Genomic DNA, 23072 nt, shown 5'->3' on the forward strand with positions numbered 1-23072 from the left:
CTTCCCCCTGGGGCGGCTCTGCCGGGTTCAACGGGTGAGAGCCGGTCCCGGGTCAACCCGCTGGGCGGCGGTGAGGTGTGCGGCTCCCCGGGGCGGGGGGCGTCGAAGGAAGGTCGCGATAATTTGAGGGGGGGGTGGGGGGGAGAGAGAGACCGAGGCGGTAACGGCGCTGGGAACGGGGGAGGCCTCCGGGGTGCTGCGGGGGCGCCTCCCGCATCGCCGGCCTAAGCAGGCCTTGTGCTTCCCGTTGCAAAAGGGGCAGCGGGAGGGGAGGCGGGAGCCCGGCCCCGCCGCCCGCTGAGCTGTGCTGTGTTTGTCCCGCAGGTGCTGCAAGGATGAGCATGGCCCAGGCTGGAGCCGTAGTTGCAGCTGCCACGGGAGTTCTCGTCTTTTTCTTGTACGCCTCCATTCACAAGGTTGAGGAGGGGCACCTGGCTGTGTATTACAGGTACTGTTTCCTTCTAGCGCTCTGAAGGTGTCCGTGGCTTTTCATTGCTTTTTTTTTTCCTATTGCTAGGTTTCTTCCTCGGCCCTTGGACCACGTTTGGAGGTGATTGCTCCCCTCTGATTTTTTCCCAGGGTTTTGCTCAGACATTGGCAGGCTGAGTTGTTTCTGCTCTCTTTCACCAACGTGGGTCTAGAAAGCCCATCCGTGTATAGAGCCATTGTGAACTTTGGTCTTTCTGAATCCTGAGCTACTTTTCGTATTTCTTATGAGATGACTTTTCCAGTCATAACTTGGATCTAAAAGCTTAAAGTCAGTGTTCTTGGTCCACCCAGTCCTTTCCTATTTGTAGACCCTCTTTCTCTCATCCTGAGTGCTGTTACCTCTGTCCCAGGCCATCCAGAATATTGACTCAGGTCCGAGTTTCACAGGGGGCTTGCAGCTGCTGCGGATACTCTTTGCAGAGCAAGAGAGATAGTGGTCGTAGTCACTAAATGCCACCAGTTGACCAGATTTTACTTCAAACTTTTTTCTGCCATATTTCTGTTACATCCTTTCTACGCTTCACATTTGCCATCGTGGGCATCCTTTGTGCTGCTTTTTCCTTTTATTACAAGTGCGTTGAAGTAGGATGCTGCAGGAGACATTAATGCACTGAGTGGATTCATTACTTAAGAGTTTTTCTGTGCCTCCTGTCTTTTAACCAACTGACCACGCAGGAGACTGTAGATTTGTTTTGTGCTTTGGGTAAGGGACTGTACCAAATGCCTTGTGGAAATTCAAACTGACAGTATCACACCAACTGGATTTTTCTATGGTTGCCAGTCAACTATTTAGGGAAGAAAAATCTGTATTCTTGAAGCTCTCTGCAATGTTGCCAGTGATGGAGGATTTTAGCAATATCGGCTATCTCTAGAAGTTAATTGCTCACAGGACTGAAGAAAATGATTGTTAAGTGGCAATAGACAAGCATCTGATGCAGAATCAGCTCTTTCATAGGTGAGTTGTGTAGTCAGGGCAGTTCGCTTTATGCTCACCAGCTTGCTGTTTGGTATTGTAGTCTATAAGGTTACAGGCCTGCAGTGACTTCTTCTGAGACACCTTGTGTTGATGCTGCAACTTTGGAGCAGGTGAGTAATGTAATTTGCCCTACCAAAGCTGTGACTCTTGGTGTTTTGAACATTTTCTCTCAGAACCAGCACATAGTATTTTCTGTTTGCTTGAATCTTTTCTCCATTTGCCTTTTTTTTTCTGCATTTCTCTTTCTCTCTCTCTCTAGGGGTGGTGCATTGTTAAGTAGTCCGAGTGGACCAGGCTACCACATCATGCTCCCATTCATTACCACCTTCAAATCTGTGCAGGTTAGTGCCTCCTCATCTTGGAAGAGGGTGTGTGGGAGCAAACATCAGAAGGGATAGTGCTGCATAGGGGTGACTTAGGTAACTGGTGTTTCCAGAGAGGCTCAGTGAGTTGGCAGTTGGAGCAACAGCTCCTCAGAAACCCTTTGTTCCCACCACCTGGGTGCCTTAGTGCATGTGCCTTGCTTGGACAAGACATGTCTTGCTTCAGGAAGACAGTCTGCATTTGTGGCCTGATTGTTTGCCAGGAGAGTTGCAGGAAGTATGAGTAGGGAAATGAGCACAGCTGCATTCTGTCTCCCAAAATGCAGTCAGAACAAAGTCTGTCTTCAGCTCACACCTACAGAAGTCATGAGGGAGGCAGAGGACATGTTTTTTATTCCAGATGCCTATGTAATGGTTGTAAGGGACTGGATACTGTGCAATCTTCCTCGAGAACATGGTGTTTTTCTGAGCACTGGCTGTCTTTTTATTTCAGACCACGTTGCAGACTGATGAAGTGAAAAACGTGCCTTGTGGGACAAGGTACGTTTTTTCTCTGTATTTCTTCTGGTGATGGGCAGATGTGTTCTATTGCGTAGCTTGCGACTGTATATAGTACTGTGACACAGAGGCTGAAAAGTAAAGGCACCTACCCTAAAATTGGTCCCAAACATGAACACATACATTATACGTGGAAATTAAGCAGAGGTATGGGAGACAATGTTCTTGCTTTCACTGGAATCTATGTTCAGAGATCATTTGCATTTCCAGTGATATTCTCTTAACTTGTTATTGTTTTCTTCCTTCAGTTACTCTGTTAACCCGTTGTCATGCCTTGGACTGCCCTGTGTTTTGCAGTATTTCTAATCTGAGGCTTGTGGCCCATACAAGTGTTGACTCCTGCAGTGGGCAAAAGTAAATAATGAATGGGAGAATAGGAAACCTCCCTCCTGATGGGGAGATGGTTCATGTCAAAAACAGTTCAAGAAAATGAGTTTCTTGGGATAGTTGGGGCATTTTTGGAATAAGCATTTCACCTGACATAAAGGAAGAGGGAGGCTAAAGAGACAGCCTATGCATGGGTGGCCCTTGCCTGCTTCATAATTAAGTTGATCCTTTTATAGTTCCAACAAGTAGAGCAAGAACAGAAGTAGAGAGCAAGTTGAGTTGGGTTGCAGGTTCTGGTCTGTTTGTTCATTCTCAAGTTAAAGGGATCACTGAATCTGTTCCTGCAGGATCAATCAAGACCGGTGATTCTTCCTGTGTTTTAACTGTAATGTACTCTTAATATTTCTGTTGTTGTTGTTTTTTGACTGGTTGGTTGTTTAAAAAAAAAAAAAAAAAAAAACTGCCAGTATGACTTGAATAATGACACATAGCAACCCTGCTGAAATTTAAAAGTTGAACACTAGTGACATCCTAAATAAAGCAAAGTTGATTTTGATCTCTTCTTAGAATTATTCCTATAGCAAGTCATGAGACATTGCTTGGGCTTAAATATTAACATTGAATTCTTATGGATTGCTAACAGGTTTAAATTTTAGATCTTAAACTTCTTACAGGAGTGTTTGTAAACAATGCTACTGTTCAGAGCTGCAGACAGGGCTTTGTTGTTAGGTAAAGAATCTTTGGGTGCAAATGAAAAGTAATTGCTGGAAGAGAAGTAAGACTTGTGATTTTTCCATGTCTTAAATGGCGTGGTTAAAAATAAGTTGTCAGAGCAGAGTTTTAAGAATGTGTTTAACGCTAACTTCTTTGGCTTATAAGTATCAATAATATTTCAACTGCTGGACTTTGTAAAACAGTGTCACACCTCTGGGCCAGAGACATTGTCCTGGAAGCCGTCTCAACAGACCTAACAGATTTCTGCTGAAGCTTAACCACGGTAGACATGTAGTCAAAATTAAACTGTACTGCTCTGTCCCTGCTTGAGCAGAGACAGTTGTTCTGCAGTTCTGTCATTTAACAGCTAAACGTTGTAGTTTAATATACCAAGTTCATTAAGCTCCTGCTAAGTTTCAGAGTTGCAGAATTCAGTTGTGCACTACAAGTCATTGTGAGGTTGCAGGTAATAGGCATGCTCAAATACACCAAACAGCAGCTGAAGTAGTTCTTAGTAATTAAATATACCTCAGACCAAAGGTCCCAGTAGATCTGTCCATTTTTAAGATGTTATTACTAGAATGCGTTTCTGTATTTTCTTTTATGCATTTAAATTTTCTGCGTTTGGAATCAAAGTTTGAAGCCACTCTGTGCCAAAGCTTTGAATCTAAATTTCTGTAATAAAACATTTGTTTATAAGTAATGAAGGGATCAAATCTGAAATTTGATCCCTTCCAGGCTCAGAGTTTGTTAAAAGAGTAGACCCTAAACACTTAAAAGTTCTGTAACTGTATTCTGAACTGTCAGACTTCAAAGGCTGGTTTCTCTTCCACCTTATTCATGTCCCCTGTATCCTCATCTACACTGAGAAGATTTCCAGTGGCTGTGTGGGTGCCCATCTCCAATTTTTGCCTTACTTGTCCCATTTGTACTTTACAGTATTAAATGAATATGTTTAATGGAGGTTTTAAAATGTTTTGGCACCAGATGTATGTTTTCCATAGAACAGCTGTCACCCCAGAGACTAAAACCATTTCATTACAGCAGGTAGGATAATGTAATTTCATTACAGAAGGTAGGATATTTATGTGCTCTAAGCTATGAAGAAAATCAATTATGTGATTGCCTCTAGTGTCTGAGACTTCTGACTTTTCCCTGACAAGAAAATGCCTTCTCACTTCCTTGGGAAGTTCAGCAGTTTCCTCAGGGCACATCTCCAAAATAAAGGAGAAATCAGGAGAGCTCAAAAAAGTAGTTGTAGAAGAGCAAGGTATTCCAAATAATTGACTTGAAGAATACGTCACTAAATGTATTATTACTTGTGCAATATAATAAACAGGTTGAGAGTAGTTTAGTCAAATACTACATGAGAGAATTAGGTAAGTGGCATTTTTCTTACAAACTTAAGTGGAAGGACACATGCTAAATATTGTACAGGTTTTACCATGCCAAGAAACAGTAAATAGCCAAGACACTAAGTAGTATTGTTACCCAGGTAACATTAGATGTTTTATTTGTATTAATATTATAGATGTTTTATTTGTAGTATTAGATGTTTATTTGCAAAGGTGTGAGAGTTGTGTTGTGCTTGTGCTGAAGATCGTAGGCAGGAACGCAGAGTGCTAGAGGAATGCTGCTCTAGGATGGATTCCTGTTAGCTAATTGTGTGGAAAAATGTGTTGTACAGATTGCAAGTGGATGTGTTAGGTTTATCAGGTCTAACCTTTAAGCCTTGTTTTTGTATGCTGTCATTACCTAACCTGGTCTGGTCTTGTCTGTGGTCAGCTCTAGCAGTGAGCATTGAAGGTTTGCTTTTTTTATAGCCTCTTTTATGGCAGCATCCTTAGTTCTTCCCTTGAGTTCTCCTGGCCCGGCACAAGCTAAAATCCTGAAATGTATGAGGCTAAATTCTACTGAAATGCCTGCTAGTCTGTCAGTCTCCTGTAGCATCCCCTGTACGTTTTCACCTGTCCCGTAAAGTTAGGGATGGCATTTTTTTATTTTTTTTTTAGCAGTACCCAGAATAAGAGCATCTTGTTTTGTGGCTAGGGCTGACAGGTACTGCTGAAGGTTTGTAGTAGAGACATTGCTACCATGGGTCTCTTTCTAGCAGCGTTCCCTGCATCTTTTCTTGGTTTCATCTCTTAGATGATACAGCAAACGGCCACATGCTTAAACTCCCAGATGCACGTAGCCAATGTGCTGATTCTCCTTTCAGACTTTGTATGGACTTCTTCTTGTTCTTCTCTCCCTGACTAAAGAGCCTGCTCAGTTCAGGGCTGCTCTGTCTGACCAACCTCATGAGCAGCTCTGACATGAGGACCTTGGGCCCTGTGAGTCACCACTACAGAGGCTGCAAATTCCAGTGCGTGAGAGGCTGCAGAAACTATGATGCAGAGTTGTAAGCACCGGAGGTCCCTGCGGGAGCTGTACTGTAAGAGTCACCCTGCCTTGCATCTGGCAAGGAGCATGCTTCTGTGAATTGGGGTGTTTTTTGAGTGGATGTCAGTTGCTGAAATGGGAAGAGTTTTATCCTAGATGATGTTTAAGCTGTAGGTACCAAAGCAGCTGGATTCTCATCCCAAACCAGTGCATGGTGCTTTGCAAGAACAACTGTCCCCAAACTGCCCAGGATGCTATCTCCTGCAGCCCAGTAGATTACCAGTATCCTCTGTACCAGGCTGTTTGCGAGGAGATCTTGTCTGAGGTGCTCATCTTAAGGTCAGTGTGTTACAGTCCAGTTTGGCTCCTGGATCTACATCAGCAAGGTCCAAAAGACCATCCATGCTGCCCAGTGTTAGATGAGATGCTTCAACAGCTGGCTAAATGTAAAACAGTGTTAACTGTTTTGTAGGCTTGCGACCTCAGTGAGGAAGGAGGTGGCCCGCTTATTCAGCGGGCATACTCGCTTATGCCCCCTCTGTTGACCCACACTGGCGGCTGGGATCCTTGGAAGAGTTATAGATAGTGTTGGTTGGGTTGGGGTCAGCAGGCAGTCCTTTCTGACCTGAGGTGCCTTTCTTGCACATGAGGTGATGAGGAATTGCATATGCATGCTGCATAGGAGACAGATTGTATGAGATGTTATCATTTTGCTTCTAATAGCCCCATAAAATTGAAATGCAAAAAGGACCCCAGTATTAAAATGTGCAGCATTGCTCTACTGGGGGATTGGAGTGGATGAAACCCACGCTCTCTGCTATGGTTCCTCACCAGGATGTTTTGAAGATAAGCCAAGATGGTAACTGGATTTCCCTGTCCTTGTGGAAGCATTAAAAGGTGACTGGAGCAAATCATTAGGATGAAAGCAGGTTCAGAAAATCCTGCAGAATGGTGTTGGAAGTCACTTGAAATGAGAAATAGTAATTTTTTTGAGCACGGAGGGACAGAGTGCAGAATGAATGAGATGGAGAAAAATGCACATACCGTGTTGTTATAACTGCTCATATAGCTTGACACATCTGTGAAGGACTTTGAAGGCCTGTCTTAAATAAAAGTAATAATTCTTAAGAGAGCCAGTAGGAATGACCATGGCCTAGAAAGAAATCTTGAGGAAAAAAAAAAAAAGAGAGAGAAATTCTCCTTAGAGTGTTATCTCACCAGGAAATAAGGCTATCTTCAGCTATGAATGTCTATTCTGCTGGCTTTTACCTCTCAGCAGACAAGTGCAGTTCGTCATCATCTTTTTCAGATAGCAGCTTACCGTGAAGCACACTGGTTTGTAGAACAAGCACAGGCTGTGCCTGGCAGACCTCTCCTAAAAGAGCATAGAAATGATTCTCTGTTTCAATCTGCCCACTTGCAATAAGATTTGGCTTAAAACTGGCAAAGTAATTTTTCTGCAGACTTAACTTTTTAAGTGATGGAGGTTAAAAAGTATAAAATAAGAAACCAAGTTTGTTGTGGGGAATACATCTGAGTTAAAACACTAGAGAGTCTTAGTTTGGAGCTGGATGAGATCCACATCTAGAGAGCAGCTGTCTCTTAATGGTTTCTGCTAAAACTTATTCTTTGTGCCCTGCCTTTCAACAGAGGGTAAAACAGAGAGTATCATATTTTTAAAACGTGCTCTTGAGAGAGTTAAGAGCTGTTACAGGTTTGTTTTTTCTACACTGCAGAGTCTGTGCTTTTTACCTGTGTCATAAACAAGGCCTGAATTTAATGGCATTTAATTTCATAAATTAAAGGTAGGGATGAGCTCTAATAGAGGCTAAGGTAGTGAAAGGGAGTGGAAGTACATTGGATGCCTCTTAATGCCTTGGACTGAGAGGCAAGTCTGGAGACCATTAGGGTCAGGAGGTCCATGTGCTGATGATGGTTTATTCCCATCTAGTGCCACGGATTTAAAATAAATGGCTAGTGAGTCTTCCTGGGGGCTGGCTCAGAGCTTTCTCTTCTATTTTGGATTGTCACTGCTGTTGCTCTGGAGTATGAGCAGTAGCTCCAGTAGTCTGTTATCATTTGGAAGTGCTCGTGGGACCAAGCTCTGCCAGCTTTCTCTGGCCCATCTGACAGTGCCTGGTCTCACCAGGAGGGTCATGGGTTCTTTCCTGTCAGCATCTGGAGGTGTTTTTTGTTGTTGTTGTTTTTTTTTTTTTTTTTTTTTTTTTCTGCAGCTGTGTTACTGTTGCAGAGCAGCTGTGGTGTGGCATGGTGACACACAAATGCAAACTAAAATCTCTTACATGCTTTCTTTCTTTCATTTCTGACAGTGGCCTTGTCCAGTTACTGCTGGAGTTAGTGAACTTAAACAAGCGGATTTTCTGTTTAAATGCATTTGCTGTCTAGAAGAGCTGCAATCTGTCTCCAGTTTGTGTAAAACAGGCTGCCCTGCTGCTTGCAGCAGGTATACCTGCTGTCCTTGCTGCCTTCCCTTCATTGTGTTGGACTCCAACTTTCTGATGGTTGCAGCTACATTCCTGTTTGAGGGTATATTCCTTTTGTTGGTTGAGTAGGAGATAAGGTGAAGTGAAAGCTGCCTTGCAGACTTGTTGAAACAGGCTTTTGATTTATGCAGAGAGAGGGACCAGTCTGTGCAAAGCTGGGGCTTGCTTGCTACCATCTGATTGCAAAATGCTCAAGAGGTCAGAATTGTCCTGGGTAAAAATTAACTGCAAGTTTCCAACGGAGTTTGGTAAAAAAAAAAAAAAAGTGAAAAAAGACAACTTTGCTTTAAATGCAAACCAGTGTTAACAATTTAATTAGTAATCCATTAACTCTTCTTTTTCACTTGTAGTGGCGGTGTTATGATCTACATTGACCGAATAGAAGTTGTGAATAAATTGGCACCATATGCAGGTATTTTCCTGTCCTGTTTCAACAAGCAGCACTGTGACTGTTTTCACTCATCCTCTAGCAGCTCTGTCTTGGTTTGCAGCACTGCTTCCTTTTTTTCTGTCTTAGTACCTTTGTGGTTCCTAGTACTTAGTTTCATGTTTGTGTCTGCAAGCTTTTCAAAGAGCCATAGATTTGCAGAGATGACAATAAGTTCTAAGACTGCTTCTCCCTTGAAGTATCTGGGAATGTTAGGCTGCTTGTGGCAAGTGCTAGAGCAATCCTGTTTCTTGGAGCTGAAGAGAAGGGAGACCTGTGAAACTCAGCATACACAGCCAAGCTCCCAGCTGCTTGCCAGCTCAACTGCTGAGACCATTACAAAGGCAAAGCCCATGCAGGAGCCTCTTACCTTATTTCACCAGCTGCCAAACCCAAAGGCCCAGACAGCTTTTCTTCAGCAGCATAGTTTAAAGCAAAACTCTTGTGTTACTGAGGCGTTTTTCATGTTACAGTTGTAGGAATGATGCTTTGTTTTCATTTTTTTCTAGTGTCCTTTCCTATACATGTGGGTTGTGAACGGGCGTCATTTGTTTATGTTGATCATAAAACAGGATAATGTTTGACAAAATATGTTGCTATATTGACTCATCTCTTTGAAGTCATATAACTCCAGCAGTGCTTGTGGAGAGGACCACTGCGGGTTTCTCCTCTGACCTCCCTCCTGCTTGCTGCAGGCATATCATGAACAGCCGGTCTGGGCAGTTGTGACTGTGTCCGACCAAGTCCTGACACATCCAAGGATGGACGTCCCCTAAGTCTCTGGTGACCTACTGCTGTACTAGTTTCCTGATGTCTTGAGCTGTCATTTTGAGGTTCAGGCATTGCAGAAAGCAGTACATGTCAACAGAGTCACTGGATGCGATCGATGCTGGTGGTGAGCTGAGATAATTCTCTTATTTCCTCAGTGTATGATATTGTGAAAAATTACACTGCGGACTACGATAAGACCTTGATCTTCAATAAAATTCATCATGAGCTGAATCAGTTCTGCAGTGCTCATACTCTTCAGGAAGTATACATCGAGCTGTTTGGTAAGTGGATGGCAGCCGGACACACCTACCAAGGTCTGTGTAGTCTCCCTCTTCTGTTGTGGAATATGTTACAACAGTTTCCTGTGAGCAAACAGCCTCTGTACTGAAGTTGTAGTCTAGAAACCATCTCCTTATATATCTGTATGCTACTTCCTTTGTAGCTTTACTCCTTAATGATTTGGATTTCTTTGTCTTACCCCATCTATATGTGGGATTTGATTTGTCCTCTTCCACTTAGGACTGAATTCTGGATATACTAAGTAGCTTCTCTGCTGCTGTGCATGGAGTCATGCTCATTGTCTTCATTATGATGATGCTTCTGTCTTGTTCACTTATATTTTAAGCCTCCATTCTGTTCCTGAATTAACTTCTTTACTTAAAAAGCTTAATTCTGACTGTTGGCAGGGAAGAGCCAGAAGGGACATGCTTGCAGTTCATTGCACTGCTCTAGTTTTTTCACAAGGGGTATCAGTCATTCAGGAATTATCCCATTTAATGGTCTGCTCCTGGGATCCAATGCCCTGACCTTGGCATATGCCTGTGGCTCCAAAGGCATAACAGCATTATGTTCCTTCTTGAGGGAAGGAGGAAGGGAAAACGGATTTATCACTTTGGAAGGTGAAAGGCTGTCAGACTTCGAATGTTAAGAAACAGTAGATCTTTGAATGCTGTACTCAGACTTGCCAAATATCTGTAGTCAGAGAGGAGTTTTCTGATGGTACGTGCAGTTTAATCCCATTGTAACTGTCCAGTTTAGTGGAAAAATCTTTCTGGAGCTTGGAAGTGACAGAAATACATTTTTTTTCAGTGGCAAGTATTGGATCCTGCATGTCCCTCAAGACCAGAGCTTGCTGCTGGCAATGGGACTGGCATGGCTCTGGATAGGGAGGGATGGGCTTCTGCTGTGGGCTCTGGGTATGTTTCCTTTCTGAGACCCCGAAAGCCACTTACCCTCAGCTCAGGTATCATGAATTCATCAGTAGTTTAACTTTTCCAGAGGCACTAGTGTGTGGTTCTTATGGCTCTACTCTTGGGAGTATTTTCCAGGGAGTATAGAAGAGGAAGCAATGTACTCAAAAAGTCTTTTTATCTTGCACCATAGAGATGCCTCTTCAAAGCCAGCTGACTTGTTGCCACACAGAGAAATGATGATAAACGCTGAAATAGAGATAATGTGATGGAGATAATGGAGATAAATGATGGAGAATGGAGATAAGTGGAGAAATGGTGATAAAAGCTAACTGGTCTCTCTCTTGTCCTCCAAACAGATCAGATAGATGAGAATCTGAAGCTGGCCCTGCAGAAAGATCTCAATGTCATGGCACCAGGTCTTACTATCCAGGTAGGTTCCTTGCCTAACAAAACATATTTTTTTCCACCTCTCATTTGCTCATGTTTTACTGTATTGATGAAGTTTCTTGCTTCTGTTTTCCACCTCGTGAAATAGTTGAGCCTGGAGATGTGAGGTTTGTCAGTTGAAGACTCCATGTGACGGTTACCACTTTGAAATGCTATGAATCCTGGTTGATTTTCTGTTTAATGTTAGAAAATCGTCTTTAGTCTTAGTCAGGCTATGGGACCTGCCAGCTTTTTGTCATGTTGAAGTTCAGGGCAACCAACTGGGAAAACCTTAGGCTTGCAAGGGCTAAAATGGAAGTCTCTGGAAACTTCCACTGTGGGGAAGAAAGAAACTAAATCTGTTTCGCTATTCTTATTGCGACATTTAGCTAAGCTGGCTGTGCAGGGACAGAGAGCCTCCCTTTGACAGCATATGAAGTGCTGCAATAAATATTGCTTTCTGCTTTAAGGCTTATTTTTGCCATAGGCTGCTCTGTTGACAAGAGTCAGCCACAAGCAGTATCTTACCAAAAAAGATGAGATAGCTCTGTTCTTCCAAATATCCAATTGTACATTGCTCACAGCATTCCTATGGAAGATTTTCATAAAACAAAATTACCATCATGATTAAAAGCTCAGATCTTTTCTTATTATTTCTTAATAATTCATAGAATCATAGCATGGTTTGGGTTGGAAGGGACCTGAAAGATCATCTCCTTCCAGGCCCCCTTCCATGGGCCCCCTTCCACCAAACCATGCTGCTCAAAGCCCCATCTGGGCTGGCCTTGAGCACTTCCAGGGATGGGGCATGCACAGCTGCTTGGGACAGTCTGTGCCACTGTCTCACCACCCTCATAAGTAGAGAGTTCTTCCTTACATCTAATCTAAATTTGCCATCTTTTAGTTTAAAGCTGTTACTCCTTGTCCTATCACTACATTTCCTGATAAAGGGTCCCTCCTAATTCATTACTGAAAAGGTGGTGTTAGAGGGATTTAACAGCATTTATTTCAAGGTCCTATTAAAACTATTTAATGTAGATGAAACTTTGACGAATCCTCCAAGTTGCTTGATTAAAAAAAACTTTATTTCCTAGTGGAGTGGAATGTTGACCACAGTCTGAAGAGTTGGAATTGCTAGTCAGTCAAGGGAAGTGCTTGTCCTGCTCTGCTTTGCACTGATGCAGCCTCAAGTACTGTGTGCAGTTCTGGGCACCACAGTGCAAAAAGGACATGAAACTGTTGGAGAGTGTCCAGAGGAGGGCTACAAAGATAGTGAAGGGCCTAGAGGGGAAGACGTATGAGGAGCAGCTGAGATCATTTGGCCTGTTTAGCCTGGAGAAGAGGAGGCTGAGGGGAGACCTCATCGTGGCCTACAGCTTCCTAGCGAAGGGGAGTGGGGGGAAAGGCGGCGATCTGTTCTCTTTAGTCACCAGTGATAGGACCTGTGGGAATGGTGTCAAGCTGAGGCAGGGAAGGTTTAGGCTGGATATCAGGAAGAGGTTCTTCACTGAGAGGGTGGTCACACACTGGAACAGTCTCCCCAAGGAAGTTGTCACTGCACCAAGCCTGTTGGAGTTTAAGAAGTGTTTGGACTGTGCTTTTAATCACATGGTCTGAATTTTTGGGTAGACCTGTGTGGTGCCAAGAGTTGGACTCGGTGATCCTTAGGGGTCACTTCCAACTCAGGATATTCTATGATTCTAAGAGAAGTGGAGGCCAGTGGATAGTAAGAAGGTGTCTAGGGACAGTGTCGTAGGGCAGGCTTTTGCACTTTCCTTCAGATAGCAGTACATTCTTGGGCTTTTCCTGTGTCTGGGAACAAACGGGTGCATCTTGGGAAACAAAAATGTGCAACTGGAAACCTGTGCCTGTTTGCAGTCCCATGGCTTGTTCGGGATAGCTCACAAGAGATGAGATACTGTGTAGGTAAAGACTAGGCAAACACTGGGTATGGTGTGGTCCTTTTCTGCTACAGACTTTCACCCTAGCTGGGTGAAGAATGAAGTAGGTAAAGCTGCATGAGGAAAACCGAAGGAAGCATCATTATCACCAGAACTCATGGAGAGCTTTAACCACTGACATATTTTTTGGAAGGGCAGAAAGGGTTGGCTTCAGGCAACACCATATTTTCTGAAGGGTGTTGAATACATATTTTGGCACTGGTGAGCACTGTAGGAGATGCTCTGCTGGACCTTTTAGAAGCAAGATCTGGTTGAGAGGTGAAGTCAGATAGCAGTGTCATCTGTAGCAGATGCTAAGTTCAAGGTTCTTAGAGAAGCAATATGAATAGGAGAATATATATAGGCCTGGACTTCAGGAGAACAGAGTTCACTTCGTTAAGATCTGTTTGGCAGGCTCCCATGAGTAACTTACCGTGGATGGCCAAGGGGAGCAGGAGTCTGCTTCACTGTCAAGGACATCACAAATTGTGTAAAGTCAGTAGGTAAGATAGGAGGCTGGTATGGATGAACACAGTGCTCCCAACTGAGTTGAAAAGTGAAATGCCTACAAAAGGGGATAGGTGAGCTGGGGCTTGGACTTAATGGTGGATGTGCAGGGCAACATAAAGGGCTTCGGAGGTGCATCCAAGCGAGAGGAAGCCTCAAGAAGCCGTAGGCCTACTGTACTGTGGGGCAGAGGATGTGGTGGCTAAGAACATGGAAAAGGCTCATGTACTTGGCACCTTCTTCGCCCATCACTTCTTTCCAGCATGGCCTGCCCTCAGACTGCCCAGGTCCTTAACCTGCTGCCAGTCTGCAGAGGTAGAGCATTGCCTGCAGTAGAGGATGTTTGAGCATAGAAACCACTTAGGCAGATGGGAATACACAAATGGGTGGAACAAGGCGGGTTGCTGCATCCAAGGGGTCCAAGTTGCTGCCTCCTGACATTGTGAAGCTACTCACTTATCTTTGAAAGGTTACAGCCAGCAAGGGAGGTTCCTAATAACTGTGAAAAGGAATCTTTGACCATGTTTGAAAAGCCACACTTCTGGAAACCAGTCTTTGTTTTGGTGCAGGTGGTATTACAGAGGTAGAAGTAATATACCCCTATGTAGCCTGCTGTGGCTGGAAGCATGAGGGAGTTGCTTTGAGGCGAGCTTTCTGCATGCAGAACCTTTCCAGGAACTTGGAGAGGCTTTGTTCCTGCTGGGAGCTTAAAAAAAAATCCTTTCGCTGAAAGGTGTTCTGGTCTGAAGTCCCATAAATCTGCTTGCTTTGCTTGTTTAGCGAAGCAGCAGTTGTTCCTGAGTGTCTTGTGATGCCAGGCTGGCTGCTTCTCTCCAGGCAGGATGCATGTAACAGGGTTGAAGTACCTGTCATACAAATGTTTCCCTTTCTCTTACCACCTGCAAAGACTTGTTTCAGATGTGTCCATGTGATGTTCCCCTCTGTGGAAGTTCAGATCTGTTCTTTGCAGATTTGCTGGCCCCAGAGAGAAGTGAGCAGCAGGTTCGGTGCTAGATGTGCACTGGAGCTAAAACAAGAGGGTTGTGAAGCCATCGTACTGCCATGGACTGTGTCAATCTGCATCTTGCAAAGCTCCCTAATGAACCAGGCAGCGCATGGGCTGTGTTATAAATGAAGTCTCGACTCAATCTGAATTTAGTAATATTTATAAAAGGCAAGTAAACAGCGTTGGGTGCACGGGAATCTGTGCTCTACCAACACACACACACACAAACATAACATTGCTTTTACATACTAAACCCGAGTACACCTATACGTATGTACAATCAGAAAAGGTAACAAACAATCCTTTAAGTCTATTACTATTAATGTCCATGACTCGGGGAGCATAGTTGGCCTGGCTGAAGTGCTCCCATGTCTTCTGTGACTTATAACAGTCTCCATTTTCCATTTCTTCTCTTGATTACAAACACCAGAGAATTCCAGGACTAGTCATGGGAACAATATGTCTCGCTTTAAGTTGTCAAGCAACTCGGCCCTTGGGCCTTATGTATCTTATTCTTCCCAGATTGAGGGAAAACATACCCATCTCCTTTTTGAGGCCAATAGGGCCTGGGTCAAAAGGCACGTCCAGGTCACCAGGAGGCGTAACAACAAAAGCCTTCGATGGCTGTAGCAGCAGAGGTGCCGATGGCATAGCAGTCAGATCAGTGAACGAGCCTGCAGCTCCCTCACTGTCTGGAAAACCCCACGTTTCTGACTGTGGCCCCACGCGGCTCTTTAAGGCCTCAGAGACTGCTCGCCAGGTGCCGAGCAATCCCACCGCAACCTTGTCGTTTTTACTTGTAGAGTCCCACACCTTGACCTTAATTTGGTCCCATATTTCAGGATCATAAACTGATTGTTACCAGGACAGTCTTTGTTTCTAAGGAAGTATAATTCCCCATAATGCACAACTGCTTACCAGCGAGGGGCAGTTTTGTGCATGGCTCTACTTCTCTCAGCTTGAGCTTCTTCCCAGCTCCGGTGCGCCTATTTCCAGTGACTCTCTGTATGAGCTTCTCTGAGCAGTTTGCTGAGTTTGGCCGAACCTATCTTCATGAGGTGATCAATGTGCCTGTTCCTGTCCTGGTCTCTGTTCTGCTAGCCTGTCATTCCTTTTTATCTTGAGGACAGGTTCCCCTCTTATACCCTTCGCCCCATAGCAGTTCTTTTCCAAACAACTTTTCATTGCTCAAACAACTTTGCCCAGTAACAGCAAACACCCAGCAACTTCCATGCTGTAATGGCTGGAGAACAAGCAACCCCGAGACTGCATGGCATCTCCTGAATCACCCTTCTTTGTTCCCTCTATACTCTCTTAACGCTCCTGATGGCCTCATCATTAAGAGTCTGATGTTATCATCAACCACGGGGCTTGCCGACCCCCATGGTCACACTCCCTTCTTTATTAATATCAACCATCTTCTTGACCCGAATTATTACTCCATATATCACAGCTGGGAGGCATCAGCTCTTGGTCTTACCTCTAGATGTTTCCTTCCTGTTTCAGAGGGAGCCCTCTGCAGAGCAGCTCAGCAACTGGCTCTGCCTCTGGCCATGTGGTATCAGTATTGCCATGCAAATTGCTCTTGGTGATCAGCGGTCACATGCAGCAGCTGTGCCCAGTTGCCACATGCCCTGCTGCTCTCCTGTGTCTTCACTGCAATGTCTGTCATTGCATGGTAGCTTCTGCAAGCTTTTCTCCTAGAAAACTCATTACTGAGCTTGTGGCTCTGCCTCTGTTTGCAATTCTTACTCCTGCAATTTAATTTCATTGGGTTGGTGAGCCCCTTTCTTGAGCACTATTTTGGGAACTGTTGTCTGGTGATGCTTGAGGAGTCTTCCCATCTGTGGGATGGAGAGCTGGGCTTCTAGCAAAGTTGGTGAACCTCTTTAGGAGTCTTCCACATTCATTACTTGATCAATTTGGTTTCATTAAAGGTGCAGAGACAGGAAATAAAATGTAAGGTACTTGTCTGAAAGTGGTTGTACTCAACTGTCTTGTACACAAGGACTGGAATCCTCTATGTGTGGTCTTGGGTTAATTTGAAGATGTCCAGTTTTGCAAAGACATTTCATAGCTATGCAGATCTTGTCAAAATGTTTAATCTAAAATGCACCCACTTTTTTTTTTTTTCTCCATAGGCTGTTCGTGTTACGAAACCCAAAATCCCAGAAGCCATCCGAAGAAATTTTGAGCTCATGTGAGTAGCAACACCTAAAACTGTATGAATTGGTTTGGAAGGCTTATGCCTCGTGTTCAGAAGGTGAGAGGTGGACTCTAGCCATGCAGTTGCTTAGTTAGGTACACCTGTGCAGTCTTTTTTCCATTTCCATATCCCTTCCACTCTGAAGCCTTTTAGCCTTTCATGGTTATTAGATGGTTAGTCTGTAGCAAGGCTACATTACTACTCCCTTATGGAGGGGACACTAATCTATAGAGAACCTGTAGAAGATTGATAAACTGAATTCAGGGTTCTGGAGTCCTTATGCTTTGCTTGCAAGCTCCTGTCTGCAAACTTAAAGAATCATAGAAAGATTTTAGTTTGATACAGACCTGTGGAGATCTCCTGTCCAAACCCCTTCCCAAAGCAGGGCCAACACCACAGTTCCTTGGGGCTATGTCCCAGAGCATCAGGGTTGTCTCCAAGGACAGAAACACCCTGCTTGCATGGGAAGGGCTGTCTCCTTGGGGCTGTGTCTGGTGCTACAACTTGTGCTGGTGCCTCCAGTGCTCTCACTGTACCCGTGGGAGCAGGGTTTGGCCACAGTATCTCCAGGACCCCCTTGGGCCAGAGGAGATGCCCTCGGGACCCTGGTGCCTCCTTGCCTGCAGCTGAGCAAGCCCTGCTTCTGCATCCTGGCCACACGTACCCCCTCCCCCCATATACACGTCTTCCACCCACCATCACTAGAACCTCCCTGGGTTTGCTTCTGTTTGTTGATGTCTCCCTTGCAGTGGGGGTCCTCAAACCATATGCAGTGTCCAGATGTGGCCTTGCCAGTGCCAAATAAAGAGGAGGAATAATCCCTTCCATTGATCTGCTGGCAATTCATGTGCTCGTGCAGCTGAAGATAGAGCTAGCCTTCATTGCTGCAAGGGAATGCTACTGACATCTGGTCAACATCTTCCCACCCAGGCATCTATTGCCCTTGTTTGCAGAACTGCTCCCCTGCTCTGTTTTCTTGCAATGTTGTCTTTTGCTGTACAGGGAAGCTGAGAAGACCAAGCTGCTCATTGCGGCCCAGAAGCAGAAGGTAGTAGAGAAGGAGGCAGAGACAGACCGAAAAAAAGCGCTTATTGGTAAGTGAGTAGTCAGTACCAGCAGACTGGGACTAGACAGAGTTTCCATTCCTGCATCCCCTAGGAAGTCGGTACAGGACCTTGTCCTGATGGAAGGTGTGCCAACAGTCAGAGACAGTAGAAAACAGGAGTGTTTATGTTGCTGTATCTACTTCCCACCTCCCTCCCCACAGCAGCAGAGCAACGAGTGCCTCCATCCTACAGCATGGCTGCTGCTGGAGCAAATCAAGAGTTAACAGCTCTGCCAGCAAAACTGATTGGGCTTTAAAATGTCCCCAAGTCAGGGAACATTGACATATTTGTAAAAGGAGGGGGTCAGCCAGTTCAGTACTAGAAGCGTCAGCACTATTGTCCTTCTATAACTGTTTTTTGAGGCATAAACGCACTGAACCTATACAGGACCATAGGACCCAAGCAGAAAGGGAGGCAGCGGAGGGCAAATCACTTGCGTGGCAGCATGTCCCTTACCTGGTCTGGGGTCAGGGTGCTAATGCTCAGGCCTTGAGGAGTGAATATCTGAGATGAGCCTGTTGTGATTGCAGAGGCAGAGAAAGCTGCTCAGGTGGCCAGGATTCACTATCAACAGAAGATTATGGAGAAGGAAACTGAGAAGCGAATTTCTGAGATTGAAGGTAACCGTAGTGCTGGCATGCTGCTGGGAGCATCTTTCAGCCTAAGGGTGGTTGTGGGTTGAGAAGCCTCAAACTGGGCTCGCAAGCAATACTGCCCTACAAAAATAATAAAGGGTGCAGTAGCATGAGATCACCTCTCCAAGAAGCCAGAAGTGGAGGTGCCTAGCAGCAGAGCTGTCGCAGGTACACCTGGGTTAGTTTGTCCCATGCTGGGCACGCTGTACTTGTTCACTTCCTAATGCTTCTTTTCCTGTCCATCCTCTGTTGCTGTGTTAGATGCTGCATTCTTAGCAAGAGAGAAAGCAAAAGCAGATGCAGAGTATTACACTGCTCGGAAGCTGGCTGATTCCAACAAGGTGAGCACTTGAAAGCTGGTCAGAAGAGGACTTGCTTACTCTTTTTCTCTGCACAGACTAGGTTCAGGTGGGCAGCATCGGGAAAAAAAAAAAAAAAAAAAAAAAAAAAAAAAAAAAAAAAAACACTAGATTTAACAGGCCACATTCCATCTAATGATGCCAACCCTAGAAAGTTGTCTCTTACAGTCTCTGGTTTCTTTTTTGTAGCTGAAACTTACCCCAGAGTATCTGGAACTAATGAAGTATCAGGCGATAGCTACAAACAGCAAGCTGTATTTTGGTGACAGCATCCCCAATGTGTTTCTGGATTCCTGTGCCTTTCAGCAAGCTGAACTGAGGACTGCTCAAGAAACCAGCCTTTCTTCACAGGAAGTCCCAGACACCTCTGCAGAAAGCCACCTCAAACCAAAGGAAAGTACTGGCTGACAGAGGTAGAAAGAGACCTGGTATAGCTTGACAGCTTTCCCAGCTGTGAATGGGGATGTTGCCCTGTACTGGTGGGGCATGTGTGGCATATGTGGACATCTTGCATATAGGTGGCAGTTGGGTTGATTTTCTTCTAGCAGCACATTGCAAGTGCTCTGCCTCTTCCGTTTCTTCCCTATTAAATTGGTGCTTCCAAATGAGGGATAATCCTGTACTAACATACCTATACTGGAATATTAAAAGACGGTCACCAGGAAAGCCTTCTGCAGTAGGTGCAATTATTTAGCAAGCATTACCCTTGAGGTAGGATATGTGGCTTTGAGTGCAACATGGCTGCACACTGGTTGTTCCACAGTGCTCTCGCTGAGGCTAAGCAGAGTTTTCCTTCGTCTTGCCAGGGAAGCTTCACTTTGTGGACTCCAAGGCAGATCTATGCTTACGGGACACAACTCTCCTCAAGAACTCTGTAGTTGGCCAGTAGAGGCTGCCTGTTCTTGCTCAGAGCAAGACTCAGCAAGGAGTGGTTTGGTGTGGAATAGTTTATTTGAATAGGATCTGCATAGCCATAATCTTTTCCTTTCCTGTAGGCAGTGGAAAGTGGATAACTCAGAGCAAGCAGTCTCTGATGGGGTTCTGTAACTCCCCTTCTCCAAGCAAGAGTCTCATGTTGGGTGGCCATGACTGACTGCAGTACACTTAATCTGGGTGGCTGGGTCTCACCTTGCTCCCTAAACCAGAATTCAGAGTGTGTGGAACACCTCAGAGCAGCTGGTTGGGAACAGAGGATCCAGAGCTGAGAAATCTTTGTTCAGATTGCAGCTTCCCTCTAGGTCTTTTCACCACAGAAAGGGTGCTGAATTTACGTGGCTTTGCCTGCTGCAAAGCAAAGGAAAAGACTTGATGAGAGATGCAAGAAATTCTTGGGGTGGAGCGCAGGAATCTTGTCATTATCCTGCTCCTCAGATGGACTTCTGTTACAGACCACTGCCAGGCAGATAACCAGGTGCCTGAGGTCAGCAGGCAGCCTGTCCAGCCCAGTGCTGCTTTGCACTCTCCATCCCACTTGTGCAGTTTACCCTGCTCTGCAGCAGATTGATTCCTCAGCTGCAAAGCTGGCAGGGCATTGCCACTCCCCAGAGCAGCATTCATCACTCCAAGAAGCTGGACTGGCCTTGTACATCCTTGACCAGCTGCAGTGGGGAGTCTGTCTCCAGTCCCACAGGCACTGGCTGGGCTTTGCTGCCTCACAGGTTTTTGACTCAGCGATGCTGGTGGGATGACCTCCTGCCTTGGCATGTGTCATGATGTACCCATTTCCCTGCTCCCTGTGTATCAATTCAGGGTGAGAGAAGAGGCATGCAGCAAAGGTGAATTTCCTTGTGGGGGATGAAATCTGTTTGTATAATCTGCTTTCGTCTTCTTCCATGCTCCCCTTTGCCTATGAGGATGTGCTTGTTTCTAGAACCTGTTTCTTCTTGTGTTCTGTGACAGTCTCAGAAGATGATGTCTGGAGAAGTCACTGGCAAGGACCTGAGCCAGAAGGCCATGCCCCTGCTTGCAGTGCTGTCTGCCTCTTAACCCACTGCATGTTCAGAGACCACCTCTCCTCCATGTGCCTTGGATATCTGTACATTCCTGCTTTTCTGTCCCTAGCACTATCTACAGTCTTCTGGCAAGGGAAGGAACTCAGCTTTTGCCCATAAACGTGTCTGCTAATGATCTCCCCAGGTAGTTGTGTGTGTGTGTGTCAGTTCTTCCAGTGCTATTTTGCTTATACTGTTTAGCTTCGTTGGCTGAAAGGATGGTGGTGTCACCCCCTGAGGAAGTTCAGTAACATAGGGTGCCATACCCTTTCTCAGTTCCTGCCCAGCTGCTTCTCACCCATCTCTGGAGTAGAGCAGGGATGTTTTGACCCTTTCTTTCCTCCATCTGCAGACTCCCAATGCCTAGTTACTATTCTGCTTCAGGATGCATGTGCATGGCACATGGGTTGCATGCCTCTGTGCAACTTACAGATGCAGTGCTTGGGGACTGCCAAGCAGAGCTTTTGGAGGGGGAGCTTGTCTCTTTGCTGACAAAGGCTTGAGCGAGCAGTGTCCTCCTGCGGCAGAGCAGGGATGGAAAGGTGCTGATGGCCAGGGATTGCTGAGGGCCCTGAGGACTCCTCATGGAGGTGGGGAAGCAAGAAGGGTGCTGAAATCCCATGGCTGGTGATGGGAGAGGAACAGGCAGGCACAGGGTTAGCCTTTCTAAACCTGTCAGGGCCTGCCCCTGGGGAAGGGTAAAGGCCAGAGGTGGGATGGCAGCATGCTTTGTGTCTGTGGTGTTTGGAGTGGCTCCTGGAAGTACTCTTGGATTTACAAGACCCCCCTTTTCCCTGTGGGAAGTCCTTTGTGGAGCCAGTGGAGACACATCTCAGTTCTTCAGTGTTGCTGGCTTGCGGCAGTCGCTTTGCAGCAGAAACACAGCCTCTCCTCATCAATTTGGTTGGCTTCTGAGATGAATGCTGACTTTCTATGAACAGAAGCCCTTCTTAGAGAGTTTACAGAATTGCCTGTGGTTAGGCATTGCTTAGTGCTGGCATCAGACCCCAGGGGTCATGCCACAGGTGAGCAGACAAAGGTGGGTTATGCTAGCCTGGAGGTTCTGGGGAGTAAGGGCATCAGGGAACCTTGAGCTGACACCAAGGCAGCTTGCAGATCACTACAGCAAGACACCCACACAGGGAGAAGGGTAGCTAGTGCAGGAAGGGTTGAGCCATCTCCTGCCCCTCCAGCCATCCAGGTGTGTGTGTGGGTTTGCCTCCAGTGGCTGTCACTCTGGCTAAATGTTGTCCCCATCTGGCTAGGTGTGCATCTGCCACCTCCACCCTTTGTCTTATGGATGGGTCATCAATGCTCTTGGGGATTGAGATCCTGCAGCAATATCTGCATGATGCTCAGTGCCTTGCACAAAAGCCTCCAGCCCCACTTGATGGAGGAGCCTGAGTGGATGTGCAAAGGGTGAGGTGCCATGGCTGGCAGCTGAATGAGCACCTTGACACCTGAGATGGGCTTTACTTCTCACTCAGCTGGGAGGGCTGAGTGAGAATGTGGATGTAATGGGGAACATGGCTTTGAACTGGTTTTTCTCTGTTCAAAAGGGCCTGCATGCTGTTGTGACTAGAGGGGCTTGCTCCTTGATCAGCACCTTCTTTATAAAAAGCACTATACATATGTTCAAGTTTACATGCACAGTGTTGTGTTCTTTTTATAAAAACAATAAAACTATTTTGTTAGCATTTCTTTGGTGGCTTTGTGTGTCTTAGAGCTGGTGTCGCTTTTTGCTGCTCACACAGCAGTAATGCTGCCTCTCGTGTGTCTCCTGTTGACTGCAACACTGGAAGCCCCTCAAGCATCCCAAGCTCAAAGAACCACAGGATCGTGGAGCTGTGCAGTGAACATGGTATTTACAGCTTGTTCTGTCTCTGCCCTCCACCCCCAGAGCTCGGGGTGGGAGCTGGGCTCCCACACATGCTGCAGCCATGTGATTCACAAGGATCTAGCATGGGACCTTTCCCAGGGACAGAGTCCTTGGGCAGAGATGTAAGGGACCCATAGGCTTTTCTTGTGACCACTGCGCTGATCTAACTGCCTGCAACTGGGAGAAGGCACTTGGCCCCTGCACCTCTGGCACAGGATGCAATTCAGCTCCAGCACTTTGCCCTTGCCCACCTTCTTGCCAAGCACAATTAGCACCAAGCCCTGCAGCCCAGAGCTGTCCTCACATGGCTCTAGTTCGATGTGGTGCATCATGTCTTCCTCCTCCTGCCCCAA

At 45.7% G+C, this 23072-nt stretch overlaps 1 protein-coding gene across 2 annotated transcripts; it reads left to right on the forward strand.

Moving 5' to 3' along the window:
* Nucleotides 1-29: 29 nt before the first annotated feature.
* ERLIN1 (ER lipid raft associated 1) lies at nucleotides 30-22537 on the forward strand. 2 transcript variants are annotated; one of them, XM_072040268.1, is made up of 12 exons: nucleotides 30-75; nucleotides 325-448; nucleotides 1725-1806; nucleotides 2282-2328; nucleotides 8624-8685; nucleotides 9627-9752; nucleotides 11021-11094; nucleotides 16685-16743; nucleotides 17752-17843; nucleotides 18386-18475; nucleotides 18752-18831; nucleotides 19039-22537. In XM_072040268.1, the coding sequence occupies exons 2-12, from the start codon at nucleotides 336-338 to the stop codon at nucleotides 19255-19257; spliced, it is 1044 nt and encodes a 347-aa protein (XP_071896369.1). In that variant the 5' UTR covers nucleotides 30-75; nucleotides 325-335; the 3' UTR covers nucleotides 19258-22537. The 2 variants fall into 2 exon arrangements, with proteins under 2 accessions (XP_071896369.1, XP_038037239.1); XM_038181311.2 differs by lacking the exon at nucleotides 30-75 and adding an exon at nucleotides 1506-1575.
* The last annotated feature ends 535 nt before the right edge of the window (nucleotides 22538-23072 follow it).

This window comes from Anas platyrhynchos, chromosome 6 (assembly GCF_047663525.1).
Source record: "Anas platyrhynchos isolate ZD024472 breed Pekin duck chromosome 6, IASCAAS_PekinDuck_T2T, whole genome shotgun sequence".
Classification (NCBI taxonomy): Eukaryota; Metazoa; Chordata; class Aves; order Anseriformes; family Anatidae; genus Anas; species Anas platyrhynchos.

Excerpts from the sequence above, each read along its gene's own strand:
- ERLIN1 (XM_072040268.1), top strand. The coding sequence starts at position 336 with ATGAGCATGGCCCAGGCTGGAGCCGTAGTTGCAGCTGCCACGGGAGTT. Across the intron at positions 17,844-18,385 it reads CCGAAAAAAAGCGCTTATTG|AGGCAGAGAAAGCTGCTCAG; the intron begins GTAAGTGAGTAG and ends TTGTGATTGCAG. Across the intron at positions 18,476-18,751 it reads GCGAATTTCTGAGATTGAAG|ATGCTGCATTCTTAGCAAGA; the intron begins GTAACCGTAGTG and ends TTGCTGTGTTAG.